Source organism: Pteropus medius, unplaced genomic scaffold (assembly GCF_902729225.1).
Source record: "Pteropus medius unplaced genomic scaffold, Ma_sr-lr_union100, whole genome shotgun sequence".
Lineage (NCBI taxonomy): Eukaryota > Metazoa > Chordata > Mammalia > Chiroptera > Pteropodidae > Pteropus > Pteropus medius.
Window position 1 is genome coordinate 16,088,101 of NW_024340701.1, and position 15,149 is coordinate 16,103,249.

Sequence of the window (15,149 nt, forward strand, 5' to 3'; positions counted from 1 at the left end):
ATTCTAAAAATACACATGGAAATGCAAAGGGTATAGAACAGCTAAATCAAGTTTGGAAGAGAACAAAGTTAGAGAACTAAAACTTGCTGATTTCAAGACTTATTACAAAGCTACGGTAATCAAAACAGTGTGGTACAGGCATAAGATAAACAGATTGAAGGAACAGAACACAAAGTCCAGAAATAGGCCCACATATAAAAAGTCAACTGATTTCTGACAAAGGTGCAAAGGCAATTCAGTAGAGAAAGGCTAGTCTCTTTTTCAACAAATAGTGCTAGAACAGTTAGATGTCCATATGCAAAAAAAAAAAAAGAACTTCAATCCATACCTTCACCACATAAAAATTAATTCAAAATAGAAGACAACTCAGCAATAAATATAAAGGAATTAATTATTGATACATGCATGGATGAAACTCAAAACAGTTATGCTAAATTAAGGAAGCCAAACCAAAAAAGAAGAGTACATAGGGTAGTATTTCATTTATATAAATATCTAGAACTTTAAAATAATGTATGATTACAGAAAGCAAATGAGTGGTTTGTTGAAGATGGCAGAGGGTGGAGGGTATAGACAGGGATCACAAAGAGTCACAAAGAACCTTCTGCCTAAAATGACACTGATCACTCTCCTGATTGTGATTATGGTTTCATAGTATATACGTATGTCAAAACTAATCAAATTACATACTTTACGTATGTACAGTTTATTTTTTATAAATTATACCTCAATAAAGCTATTTTTAAAAAGCAGAGAAATTATTGGGTAGACCTGAAAGAGACCTGATATAAACTGACAATGATAGACCATATGTATAATTTACCTCAGATTTCCCTCACAAGATAGAGTAAAGCTAATTGTGTACTTGAGGTTAACATACTGAGCTATAGCTGTGATGGTGAGTGAACAAGACATAACATCAGAGAAAAGGTAGTTGCCAGGAAAGGCAAGAATCCACAGGCATAATTTTGGTGGAGAAATTCTCCTCTCAGACTCTTTTATTTATGGTAGTGACAATACATAAGAAATCTATTGACTGTGAACTGGCATGAGGAACTTATCCAGGGAATCTGCCATGTTCCAGCTAGTTTCTGAGGGAAGGCACTCGATCTTTAACCTCTGCATGTGCCTTTGGCCTGGCACATAAAAGACACCCAATTAATATATGCTAAAGAAATAGACAAATGAACTAATTCCATGATGGAAAGAAATTCTTTTTAATAGATGAAAAGCTTACTGCTTTTTTCATTAGCTTACTTGAGTGCAAGGAAATTAAGTCAATAACACAATTTTCTCAGTGGATCTAAATAATGAACATTGACTACACTTTGGAAAAACAATATTTGGTAATTTCCAGATGTAACGATCACCTACACCAAAATATCTCTGCTACCAATTAAAATCATAGGTCTTATTCTGGCTATCTGAAACATTTAAAATCATCAAAATGAAATTTAATGGTGAATTCTGTCTTGTAGACACCAAGAGTGTCACTATTAAATTTCTTTTTTTCAGAGTATGTTTGGAGTGTCTGTCTAATTGGGGGGTGGGGGGAGAAGCAAAATCTCAAACATGTATTTATTTTGATATGAGTTAATGCATCATTTATTTTCTAAGTTTTCAAAAGTCTGATTTGTTTGGCTTGGATGGTGTAAATAGGATAGAGACACTGTAGATAAAAAATGTCATGCAGGAATGATTGAAAAAAATCTTACCTGAATTATCTATTTCCTCTTTAAAATATGTAGAATAACAGCATATTTCTTATGTAGGGAATACACTTATTACTGCTTGATTTTTAAAATATAATTTTCATTACTGTTTCTTTCCTTTAACCAAGGAAATATATATTTACTGAAATATATTTTTCCATTAGGTATAAATGAGAATTTAAGCATAATCAAAGTTTAAGACCGAATTCTTCGGCCTGGCACTTTCAGCCCTCTGTATCCTGGGCCGGCCTAACCTTTGTCCCATTCACTGGTGCTGGTGCTCGGGCACCCTGCTTGGTCTACTCCTACAGGCGCGTGCCACTCTGTCTCCCACATAGCCTTCCTTCCCTCGCTCAGCCCTCTCTCTTGTCCTGTGCATCCAAATCCTACCACCTACGGGCAATGCTGAAGACTAGAGAGCCTGAAAAGTTCCTGAAACTTGACCACGTGTTCTAGATCTAGAATAAACTTTTATTTGGTCCGAGATATGTTTTCCAATATTTTTTTCTGCTGCTTCACTTCACTTTTCCTCTCCTTAGGTTTTTATGTCTCCTGACTCCTTTACTTTTCATCTTCCTCCCGATTTTGATTTTCTTTTCATAGTCTTTTCCCAAGCTCTCGTAATTGGAAAAAAATATTTACAGGAACACTATGAAGTAATAGAGTATCTGTTAAATGTTCTGGTCTACGAGACAGGGAATATAAACCTCGACCAAATGTTCTGATGATACATCTGTTGTAATTCTAAGGATAATTCTAAAGTGTCATTTGAGCCAGGTCACAACTATCTTTTGGGCATAATAATCCAAATTTATAAGACAATTTTTATAAAGATGAAAATGGTCATGAAGTAATTTTTAGTAAAAGATATAGAGATCAGGACCAAAATAACTTTTGAAATTTTCTGAAGTAATTCTGAAAGGAATTTCAGAGTGGCATATGCCTCCAAAAATGGCAAAAGATAGGCTGTTTACTACCCTAAGGGCATTTCCTGGTTTTACACCATCATGCTTTCCTCTTTCTTACTCCCTTATATTTTACAATTCAGTGTCAACTAAAAATATTTACTGAACATTTACCATGTACCAGGAACTGTACTAAGTGCTAAGGATACACTGGAAAGCAAAGCAGAAAATCATTTCTGTCCTCATGGAGCTGAAGGTCAGTGGGGAGAGAGAAACATAAAGCAGATATACAAATGACTATATAATTGGAAATTGTGGTAAATACTAAGACAGATAAGAAAAACGTGTTATGTGAGAGAATAATAGTGAGACATAATAATTTAGGTAAGTGCTGCTGGTCACAAAAGGCCTCTATATGGAAATGACACTTAAGCTGAGACCTGAAGGTTGAATAGTAAGAATTAACAAGGCCTTTCATTTTTCTTTTCTTCCATGTTTCCTCTTCTACCCTGAAATGTAGGCTCGTGATTAAAGAAAGTTCTTCTGGAAGTGAAAGAGTAACTTACTTAAAAGGAGAAGAGGTATTCGTGATCTCCTGAGAGACTGAAGTAGCATGTTGTAATGTTTTCTAAGCACGATTATCTTTATTTTTGCATTTATCTTTTCTATTTCTTGGCTTTGTCTTACTCTCTTATAGACTGTCATGATTATTATACTCTTATAATTTAAGCAATACAGTTCTTTTATGAATCTTTTATTGTATGATAAATCAGCATAGGTGGGATGATAGAAAGAAATGTGCTATTAAATTCTGGCAGAACAACCTGACTCAATCTACAGTCCAATAAAGAAAAAAATATGCATGATAAAAATGTGAAACATCACCTGAAATTCTTCATGATTCTGGGCATAAAAAACTCATATTAAGGGAGTTAAATTATGTGGATCAGCATATAAAAAGTAGAAGGGGCAATTTAATACTTTAGTCTTAACATTAAAATGAAAAGTTCATTTCACTTACCTTCTTTGTTATTTTTATTTCTTTGCCTGGTGCGGATTCACTATCTTCCAGGATTTCTGAAGAACTGCTCTTTGCATGATCAGACGTGTTTCCTATAATAGAATATATTTAGAAATTTTTTTTCTAACTGATGAGAAAAAGTCCTAATGCTTTCAGAGAAACTCTATCAACCCTGAATTATGAGGTAATACTAAAAGAGTGTACCACTGGAATAGTGGACAAAGTCTACACTGCTTATTTCCTGAAAAGCTGAGTTAAGGCAAAAAGCCCAGAATGGCCTGACCGATAAAGTCAATGACCAGTACCCAAATGTAGCTACAAAGGTAACAGTAAATGTTAGGGAAGACTTCTGTAAAATATAAATTACGTTTTTAAAAATTAGCCTAGTTATAATTAAATTCTTTTTACTCAAGTGGACATTATTTTTTTGCATTCCCAATAATCCATATGTTATGTAGTTGAATAATGACTTTTAAAGTATATGCATGAGGCATACACATTCTTTTATATTATCAACTACTTAAATCTCACATTTAACTTCTTTTTAACACTTTAGGCTATATATTAAGAATGCTTAGAGATGATAAATATTTTAACATTTTTCTTGAAAATACTCTAAAACTTATTACACTTTCTACAGAAGTTGGAAGGGAAAAGGTATTAGGGGAAATATTCCTTCAATGCTTAAGTTCATATCAAATATCTACTATTATGACAGTTATTTTTAATGAGTACACAGTAAAAAGCATACTGATGTTATGTGATGGTGTGGAAACATAAAATAGGGGTCGTAAAACAAAATTACAAATAATTTTGGTGTGGATATGTAGGTCTCAAAGGCGATCACAGTCTTTATGTTCTATGGCATCAGCAGCTAGGCCTGGGAAAAGATTCCTCTTAAATGTTCATGTAAGATCAAAGACTCAGGTCTTGGCTCTGGGGGAATTAACTAGATGGCCTGCTGTGGCTCTAGGCCAGCTTGGTCAACAGCAATGGGGTCCGGCAGTGCTCACCAGAGATACAAATCAAAATTTGGGGCAAAAGCTCAACTTAATACTACTGATTAAAAAGAAAAAAAAAAAGGTAGTAAAAAGGCTGTCCTAAACCACTTGACACTGACACATGAACAACTAGGAGTGATATGAATATTTTTATGTGAAGGAGCTATGGTGGTTATGAATGAGAACAACTAAGCCTATGTCACATATTTCATAGCTTGTTATGAGGGCAACGTGACAGTAAAAAGTATAAAATAGAATACATGTGTGTAAGCTATAATTACTCAGCAATGGCACATATATGCATAAAAATGTGCATGTACATATGTATGTATGTTATGTACCTAGTCTTTTTAAAAATATACTTCTGAAGTTAAATGTGCTCACACCTTTTGGATTTTCATTGTATTCACAAATGGCCCGTTCCTCTTGGTTGTTTTTTTTGTCCTATAAACAATCAAGAAACAATATAATAAACATATTTGTGCTGTGCTAGAAAACCTAGTCTTGCTTTTTAAGCAGGGTTTCAGTCAGCCTCTAGCTAACAACATACACATGTGACAATTACTTCATTTTGCTGGGCTCTTGCCTTAGATGCTGAGTGATTGCTAATGTCACTCCTAGCTTGAAAGTGTATGATAAAAAAAATTGTATGCTTTAAAAATTTACTAAAAGAAGATTTAGGAACATTAATCAATATATGAATTAGCTCAGCATTTTATAATGTCAAATTGGAGTTTAATAAATTCTACATTAAAAAATGTTAGGGACCATCCTAAGTAGAACTCATAAATATTCTTTATAAAAAGAATTGTTCCCTCCCTCTGAAAATAAATAATTAACTGCCAACACATTTTTTTCCTCAGTAAGAGGAAAGAATCTTGGAGAAAGAAGGAATCAAGAAAGAGAATGACCTCTATGGCACAATACCATTTTGTAAATTAAAAATACATGCACAAAAATGACAATACCTGTTTTACAAGTACACATTCAAATAGAAGGCTGAGCATGTTTCAATGGTTGTCTATGATAGGAAGAAAGGGAATGGGGCTAAGAGAAGATCAGTTTAAATAGAGGGAGAGGAGCCTTGACCAGACCAATGATAATAGTGTTTCATCAATGAGAAGGCATTATTAACTCAGTGTTCTGCATAAGAGGTTGGAAAATGAAAATAAGTGAATCAATACAGTGTCCTTCGGTTTGGGTTTTTGAATTCCATACCTCCGAAATTAATCCAGGGTAGTATTAGCAAATGAATGATTTAAAACCTACCAATTATCTCCTAGCAAAACTGCCAAATGGAAGAGATGCTTTTGGCACCCCTAGCTCCACTTTCAGGATGGCTTTTTCTTCCTCAGTGATACCTCCTCCTATTCCTCCTATAAATACTTCCTTCTAGACTGCATCTCTGCAGAACTGATCACAATCTCAAATACTGCTGTGAACAATTTTCATTTGTACCTACACATGTAAATACACACATGTATGTGGGCACACACACATCCCATTTCTGCCACCACCAGTATAGGGCTCCTAACTTTGTAATTTCATCATTTCAAGGACCCAGTGCTGAACTTCATTGTTAATTTCTCAACAGTATACTATACTGGCCCATATCAGTTAATTTCTATTCATGCACTGAATAGAATGCTACCAAGAGGTATAGAATGAGGGCTAGAAACAAAGTGTGCCTCATTCATAAATTTGCCAAAGCTTTTCCTATAGCATGCAAAGTTGTTCATGGAAGTATTTCTGATCCCGAAGAAAGGTGAAATCTACCCTCTACCCAGAGACCAGGGAACCCATATGCTTTCTCTTAGGCAGGATCTTAAATTTAAGCACATATCATCATACCTTTTCAATGGTTGTTAATACCTTTTCACCTGAGTTGTCACTGGTTTCACTGTTGCCATCTGCAGGAACATTTTTATTGTCTTCCACAGCTTGCTTCTCGCCTTCCAGATATTCATCAATTTCCTCATCCTTGTCTTCTGGTTCTTCATTTTCTGAAAGTTTGTGATCCTATGACAAAATTGATAATCAAAGAAGAGTTAGATTTTCTTTTTAAGAGATTTGATATTGCTATCATAAATAATTTATACTGTCTCAAAGAACACACAGATATGAATTCAAATACTGAAGTCAAAGAAATAAAATACTGTAAAACCCATGCTACATGTCAAGTTAACATGTTACCAAGGATTTTGTGCATGCTGCTCTATTTCATTTTTAATGACTTAGATTCCTAAAAGTTTATTAGCACCCATATAAAGGCTAAAATAGAAAAAAATGCTTTCAGGGCTGTCTCAAAAGAATGCTTTTAAACTAGAGAAGTTAAAAAGCTTTCTTTCTATTGTCACATTATAACACAATCATACCTATCTATATATTCATTATGTTCATTTTCCAAAACATAGGGATTTAAAATCACTTCAGAAGTACAATTCACTGAGAGGTAAGCACAATTACTTACATTCCAGGAAAAAGATAAAAGGACATAGGCAGTTTAAATGGTTTGCTCTTAGTTATTTATAGCAGAGGGAAAACCAAACCGAGTCCATCTGACTCCTGTCCAGCTACCCCAAATTATAACATGGCCCATCTATGGATTTGATAGGCTGAGAGTAAATCATGTGATGCTTATTAAGTATAGGCAGAAAACATTAGTTTTATCATAAATTCTATATTGAGATTTTTTTTTTTTTGCAATTTTATATTTGGGGTGGAATACTGCTTATTTATATCATTAAGGGATTAGATTCCTTATTGGATATTGTCCTATACTTTTCATTTATGCCCTTCACTAAAGGTAAAATGATCCCTAGAATAGGTGAGGCAGTAGTAACCACTGCCTTGAAGAATGTTTTAAAAAGTTCACCTTGGCCCTATTTGCCTCAGACCATATATGTCCTTTATATTCCTTCAACACTGTAACTACCTTCTTGTGGCCAAGTTCTCAGTGCTGTTTGGCTAAGGATAACCCTGACTCCCAACAGAATCTTTAGTGGGTGGTTTGAAAACAATGCCTCTAATAATTATCTCATCTTTCTTCTGGCAAAAAGAAAAATATGAGAGAGTTCAGGCTAGGGAGAGGATATGTTTATATTTCACACCTCAGTAACAGATTTGAGTGACACTCTCAAGTCAGTAGCACTAAGGGTGAGGCCTAATAGTGTTTCCACTGAAGACAAAGCAATCCAGAAGTGAAGCCTTGAGATTTAAAAAAAAGTTTCAGAAGTTACCCTGGGAGGGCTTCACATAGGTTAATTAAAAGGCACAAGGCAGTGCACTCAAAAGAGGAGAACGCAGGAGCGGGGAACAGGGTACCAGGATAGACATGCTTAGGTTGGGTCGAGTTAACTACAAGGTAGCTACTGTTTACCAAGAACTTCTAAGGCTTTCTTTTTTTCTACATGATTTCTCCTCTAAGTGTCTTATATTATATATTAGGCCTAGCCAGGTATACATTATGGGTAGCTAAAATGAACAGAGACAGCTTGACTTTGGAAGGGAATGGAAAACAAAGATAACTAGATTTAAGACTTTTGGCTGAAAAATAGATATAGTCATAAATGTATATAAATGAGGGCCACTAGAAAGAAAAGTGCTCCTGACACAGAGAATTTCAGACTCTACCCTTCTATCTCCCAGAGGGAGGGTTAGTTAATTGTGTTCTGGCAAAGTCCTCATTCCTTGGAGAGTTTGGCTAATCTAACACCTGGGTCAACTCCAATTGTACTAGTTAACTAACATATTAGTGTAACCATAGGCTATCATGATCTTATAAAAAGAAACATGGAATTTTACCTTATTTTAGAAATAAACAAAACACTTATCTCTTTTATAATGAACAATAATTTTACTCATTAACTTTATAAAAATCTATAACAATGAAAAACTGTTGGAACTATATCATTTCCTAAATTTGAGAAAAGCTCTTAGAAAATGACATTTTCACTAGAAATCACATCATCAATCGTAGCACTTTGCACTTATTAGCGCATTTAAAATCAATCTATACACATCTGCGCAACTACTTTAAATTACATATAGCACTTACCTTCAAAATGAAACAATTTAGGAGAGATTGGCAGAATACTGTCATTTTATAAAAGAAAGGATAAAGTTTAAATACATTTTTGTCACCAGAATCACTCCAAAGGCAGTCTGGAGTGGTCAGTGGAAATTCATCTTGTGTTAAGTGAATGGGCCCGAGTCCCACAAAAGGACCCTTGTTTCATTGGTCAGACACAGCACAGGGAGCTGCAGTCTTTGGTATGGCCCAGGGCACTGCTTTTTACATTTCTTATGGGAAATATCAAGAAACCAAATGTTACTCATGGGGTTTCAGTTTCTTTAAGAATACAATAGCATCGCATGCTTTATAAACTAGAGATTGCTATCGGAAGTATGCCTAGTGGTCACACTGGGATGGGGGATGGGAAATGGCTGGAAGAGAGTTGAAGGGGAGCTTCTAGGGAGCTGACACTGCTTTTCCTTGATCTGGAATGTTAACTATATGGGTGTGTGCAGCTTGTGGAATATACATTGAGCTATACATGTATGAAATATATACTTTCCTGTGCATGTATTAACTTCAAAAGTTTTTCTTTTAAGTTTTAAAAGAGGACTAAAAAGCATAAAATTTTATGATACAATTCTGGATTTATGGCATGATTCAATGTCATATAGGGTAGAAAATGTTTTCCAAAAAGGCTAATAGAACATAAAACTTTATATCTAAGTCATATCAAGTGGGAAAGTATATATTTTAATCTCAATTTCAAGGTTTCTTTAGGACAAGAAGAGTTAACACTTAAGTTCATGTTTTAATTACAGTAGAAATCACTGAGGCAGGAGTAAAGAGTAGGAAGGGAATTAAATACAAAGACCTAAGCACTGCTTTTCAAGCCTTTCTCTATCAATCATGGCCTGAACGAGGTGCCTAATTAATGTACTTTACAGTGTATCTGTAAAATGGGAAAATGATATTAGCAATGCCTACCTTGGAGGGTTTGTATAAAGATTAAAAGGATTATTTACAGAGAAAATAACATGAGCAAACAGCATTTGTATGTAAATTGAGTAATTTTGTAAAGGCCTCTCCATAAAAAGTAAGATAAGATCCCTAGTGCAGACTGAGGATTGTTGAAAACCAAGAAGCATGGATACATTTTGCCATAATGTCCCAGATCTTATTACTAAAAAATGGTTCATTTAAAATGTTCGCTTTTGTTCAATGTAAAATCTCCCGATAGCAGATAAACTCACAAGTTCAAAGAATCACTGTATATACCAAAGTAAATCTGCAGGCCAGATTGTACCCATGTGCTGCCAGTTGTGACTTCCCAATTGTTGGCTTCAAAAGACAGTACTTTATAATCTCTAAACTTTTCCTTCTATGTACCAATCCTTTACTTAATTCATAATCCTGTATTTTCGCCACCAAATACATTACAGTTTGACTCTGATGAGCAGCCCTGCAAAAATGAGCCTAATGCTCAGGGTACAGAATATCTTGCTGGTACACATTTTTACTCTCATTTTCACTTTCATTTTTATTTTCCACTTGTTTTTTTTTTTTTTTTTTAGAAAATTTAGTTTCTCTTTTAGCTTAAACAAATGCATGATATCGATTACACTTTATGTGTGAATTATTTTTTAAGTATTTTAATTAAAAAAAAAACATTAGGACACAGAGATAAATCTATGGTCCCTATGACAGCACTAACATCTAAAGTTTAGGCTAACCATGTGAGTGCAATCAGCCTTTCATCATGCTTCAAATGTTGAGGGGCAGTATTTGACCCATGTGTGGTTATCATTATTGTAATCTATTTCATGTCCACAGATCTATTCACATAAGCCAATTTTTTTGGGAGTTGTTATATTTAAACAAAAGTGAGATTCATAGAGAAAAGCTCATAGGATTCAGGAGGGTAGCACTCTATCTGACTTGATGTAATTAGAAAGGATAATTAGAGTGGTTCAGGTCACCATTTGCACCTCAACATGTTTCATGTTAACTAATTTAATTATCAAAAGACCACCCCCCCCTTTACTAAAAGAGGGACGAATACTCAGAAAGGTTAAAAAAACAACAACAACTTTTCCAAGTGTCCAGAAGAGCTAATCAGGCAAGGGCTAAGATTTGAACTTAGGTCTACTGGACTTCAGAACCCATGCTCTTTCCCAACTCTGCTCAAATAAATTGAAGACCATAATGGCTGCCCTTAGAGTTCCCTGCTACCACTGATATTTAAAGCATTGCAGACTCTTCCCATTTTGTAGATAGTCCATTTCAATAATATTCTATTCTTATATACCATTGTATATAGTAATAGTAACTAAACATTTAGGATTTTCTTTTCCCAGAGCACCAAAGTCTCTGGAATATACATCTCTCTTACTAAATTGAGAAATATTCTAGTAGCACTCTCTGTCTGATATTTTTCAAAGTCTAGTTCTGATTCTTTTTCTCTAAAAAGCAGACTTGCTGGAGATCACTCTTTGCTGGCAATGTGGGCTCTGCTTGGCTCTCCTCTGGGCCTCTCTGCAGTCCTCCACCCCTCCTCTTCCTTGGTTTGGGCAGCACCTCTCTTTCCTAGTAAATGTTCCAACCTCGCCTCCTTCTCAGACTTCCCTTTCTCAACCTTCCCTTATCTACTGATGTTTCCCTGAATTTTGTCTTCAGTTCTCCTTCCGCACTATGAATGCTGCCTCTCATTCAACTCCACAGTTTTAACTACATATACGTGCTGGTGATACTCAGCAATCTCCCCTGAGTTCCAGACCCAGACATGTATCTGACTGTTGAGCATCTACTGGATCAACAAGCTCCAAGACATCTTCCAAACCTGCCTCTACTCCTTTGTTCTCAGCCCTGGTGAATGGCACTCTTTTTACCCAGTTCTGCAGGCCAGAAACAAGAAAAGCTTGGCATTTTCCCTACCTCCAAGCTACATCTCTTTACTAAGGCCTCCAATTCTATCCCTAAACCTCCTTTGATAATATATACATACCAAACTCTCCATCTCCACTGTCCCAGTCCAGCTCCTCTGGACTCTGCCAATTCTATCCCTAAACCTCCTTTGATAATATATACATACCAAACTCTCCATCTCCACTGTCCCAGTCTCTGCCTGCTCTACTATAACTGCCTCCTAACTGGCATCCCTGCCTCTGGGCCTGTTCCCTTACAATCCATCCTCCATGTTGCTGCCAGAATGATGTTATAGAAGCCCAAGTGTGATCATCTTACTCTTGTTGTTTAACATCTTTTACAAACACATAAGGTCCTTTGCCTCTCTGTCCAGGACCAACGAAACTCTAGGCTGCACTGACTCCAAAACACTCTCATGGCTGGAAAGCTGTTCTCTCCCTGACCACTTGTGACTGATTAGGTTTTACGTTTCATGACTTCGTTCATGTTTCACCACTGCTCCTTGGAAACCCTTTCCTAGCTGAAGTGCCACTCCTGAAGCACTCTACTGTACTTGTAAATTTTTCTGGTCAGCCCAAATAGCCAATAGTTCCTTGAGATCAGGAGCTATATCTTCCTTTCTGCATATCCGAGGCACAAAACCATTTTCTTCTTATTAAAGGATTGAATGGAGGAAAGCCATATATCTGTTTTCAGAACATATTTTTATCTTTGTGCAGTCCTAAGAACATGAGGGTATCAGGAAACAAAAGGGCATTGTTTACCAATAGTTAAGGCAGAGTCACAGGAACTCCTTTCACCTGTCTGGTGTTCATTCAAGAAATCTATACCTACCTAATATCCCTGACAGGGAAGAGGGCCTCAGGAGGTTAACTGTAAGCAGCCCTCACTTCTTGAGATCCACCAGGTTTGGGGAAGCTTCTGTTCTCTTTTTGGTGCTTGGTATATAAATATTTGTTAAGTAAATAATATGTACCAAATATTAAGTTCTGTGTTAAGTACTGGGCATATAATACCACATTTAATTTTTACAATTGAAAGAATGAAGGAAGGAATTAGAGCGCCTTCCTCCATGGTAGCATTTTATTTTCAGTAAACATGTGTACAGCAAGTTTTATCTCTATAGTGAAATAATTACAAACATTTTAATTGCACTCACCTCATATGCTGCTTTTTAGCAGCAGCAGATCCTTTTGTGGTACTCCTTTGTAGCTTACCTTAAAGTATTGTTCTGCCAGAGTCCTCATTTGAAACTGTAACTCAATGGATTCTATATACACAACTCATACTTGCCTCAGAAATGATCACTGATACACTATAGTAAAAGCTTGATCAACCAGCAGATGGGAGCAATAAAGAAGGAACCAGTTATTCCAGTCTATTTAACCAAGTATTAATTCAGTTAATAAAATGACTAGGCCAGTATTCTTTTGACCAGAACACTATGCCTGCATGGATTCCTGCTTCTAAAAGTGCACAAAAATTTTTTGGCCAGGGAAATATGAAGAAATGGGTAAGAAATGCTGTTAAAAAAAAATGGTTATCTAGATCAGTTCAAATATTGAGGTGGACACATTTTATGAATATCATTTCAGTATTGCTGATTATCACTTCAGTGGAAGATGAATGCCTATATCTTTAACATTAATAAATTGAGTTTAAGAGTCTCTCATATCCCTGAAGGTTTTTCCTTTATGAACTCTATTTTTGTCATCTATCTTATTTAATCATCTTAAGTCTATTTTTAAATAGCCATGCTTTTCACTAGAATTAACAACACAGCACATACATCTTTATCAAAGTATTAATTCTATTCTACTAACAATTAATGGATGTGACAGAATTTGGTAGAACCCTGCAATGCCAAGTCAGCACGTTGGTTAGTTAGGGGAGGCTACCAGAGATCCTTGCAGCTAAGACAAAATTTACAGTTGCTTCTAAGAATTTCTTCACTTCATATTCTAGTTTTTCTCCTCATATTCTTTCTCAAGGAGAATCAAATGTGCAGAGAATTCAAGTACACAAAATTCACAGGAAGTTTACCATCAAAATCCTCCTTGATAAAAGAAAGTATAAGAAATCCCTCATGTCCAAGATATGGGAAGGAAATCAGTTGAAAAGGGAACTATGAATAAAGAACAATCAAACAAACTAGGTGCATTATATACCTTGAAAATGTTAAGGAAAGACTGAAATTACTCTAGTGGCAATCTAACCTCTCTAAAATTCAATATCTAAGGTTAGTTTCTTTTTTCACAAACAATTACTGACTGTATACATTTAAGTTTTATTACTCTTGAAACATTCTGACAAACAACAAACAAAATTACAGAATAATCAATGAAGAATACATTGAGAATACATAACATATACTGGAAATGAAGGCTCTGAGAGTACAGTCAAGCATGGAAATTATAAGAGTTTAGGAATACAGAATTACAGAAGGTGAGACATTAAGAGTCAGAAGTACAGTATATCATCTAATCCACTCCATTTTACAGATGAGGACACTGAGGTGCAATGTATAGCTTTGCCTGGCCGATAAATACTTAAAGTTTTACATAGCTCCAAATTACACATTTAACTTAATCTCTATTTCATTAGATATACTGCCATTTGCCTAGAGAGTAATTAAAAGAGATCACATTATTAAGATCTGAGCTCTGAATCCAACTGTCACTTGGTAGATTTTTGCAAAAAGAACACATAAAAGATAGAAAAGACAGTACTATTTCTTTAAAATGTGAATTCCTCATGTTAGCTTTAGAATACCATTTGTTCTTATAAAATTATTCTATGTGGTAGGTAAACTAATCAGACTAAAAATAACTGTGCTAACATATTTATAAGAAATCAGATGTCTTTATAGCCCTTAAGGATCTGTGCTATTGTTGTATACACAAACAAAACACTCTTATAGTACACTATTTCTTAAATCTGTCTTTAATGAGGAATATATAATATTAATTATGTTATGGTCTTTTGGTAATTTTTAGTTATAGTTTAATAATTCTGGGGAAAAATACACCAAGATATTAGTTTAAGAGGAGCCAAAATATGCCAGTGCCTTATACTGTCTTTATCAGTCATACTGTACCACAGGTGAAGTAACCATGACATAAAATCAATTTAATAAAATGTATTGAGTGCCTATTACATGTAATGTGATCAAATTTTTTGGATGGACATAATCAGGTTAAATTTAAAGTTTGTTACTTCAGTTCCAAATAATGTGGCAATACATTATTCCAGAATTTTTTAGAACCTGGTGGTCCATTTTCTAAAGGCTGTTTTGACTGCACTGGCATTCTAAACCTCTGTACTTCATGCCCTTTCCCCTTTCCCTCTGTGTTAGTAATAAACTTTTTTTGACATGTTTTATCTTTGTCATATTTCACAGATCCTTTGATTTTGCTCACTTTTCTACAGTCTTTTCCTTCATCCTGTCTTCCTAGCCTTTCACTCTCTTCATCTCCTGTCTCTCGGTATTTTCCCTCTTCTTCCTCATTTTCTCTACTCCTGTTTTCTTCCTCTTCCCTTTCTTCCCCATCTCCTTCCTCTCCTTCTCCC

At 35.2% G+C, this 15,149-nt stretch overlaps 1 protein-coding gene across 1 annotated transcript in view; it reads right to left on the reverse strand.

Moving 5' to 3' along the window:
* Positions 1–15,149, reverse strand: part of RPGR (retinitis pigmentosa GTPase regulator) — a 45,553-nt gene that overhangs the window by 2,801 nt on the left and 27,603 nt on the right. Inside the window, exons 14-16 of the mRNA XM_039882945.1 lie at positions 6,491–6,658; positions 5,026–5,083; positions 3,639–3,730 (exon numbers count right to left, since the gene is read on the reverse strand). Coding sequence (XP_039738879.1) covers positions 3,639–3,730; positions 5,026–5,083; positions 6,491–6,658 — 318 coding nt within the window. The remainder of the gene's footprint in view (positions 1–3,638; positions 3,731–5,025; positions 5,084–6,490; positions 6,659–15,149) is intronic.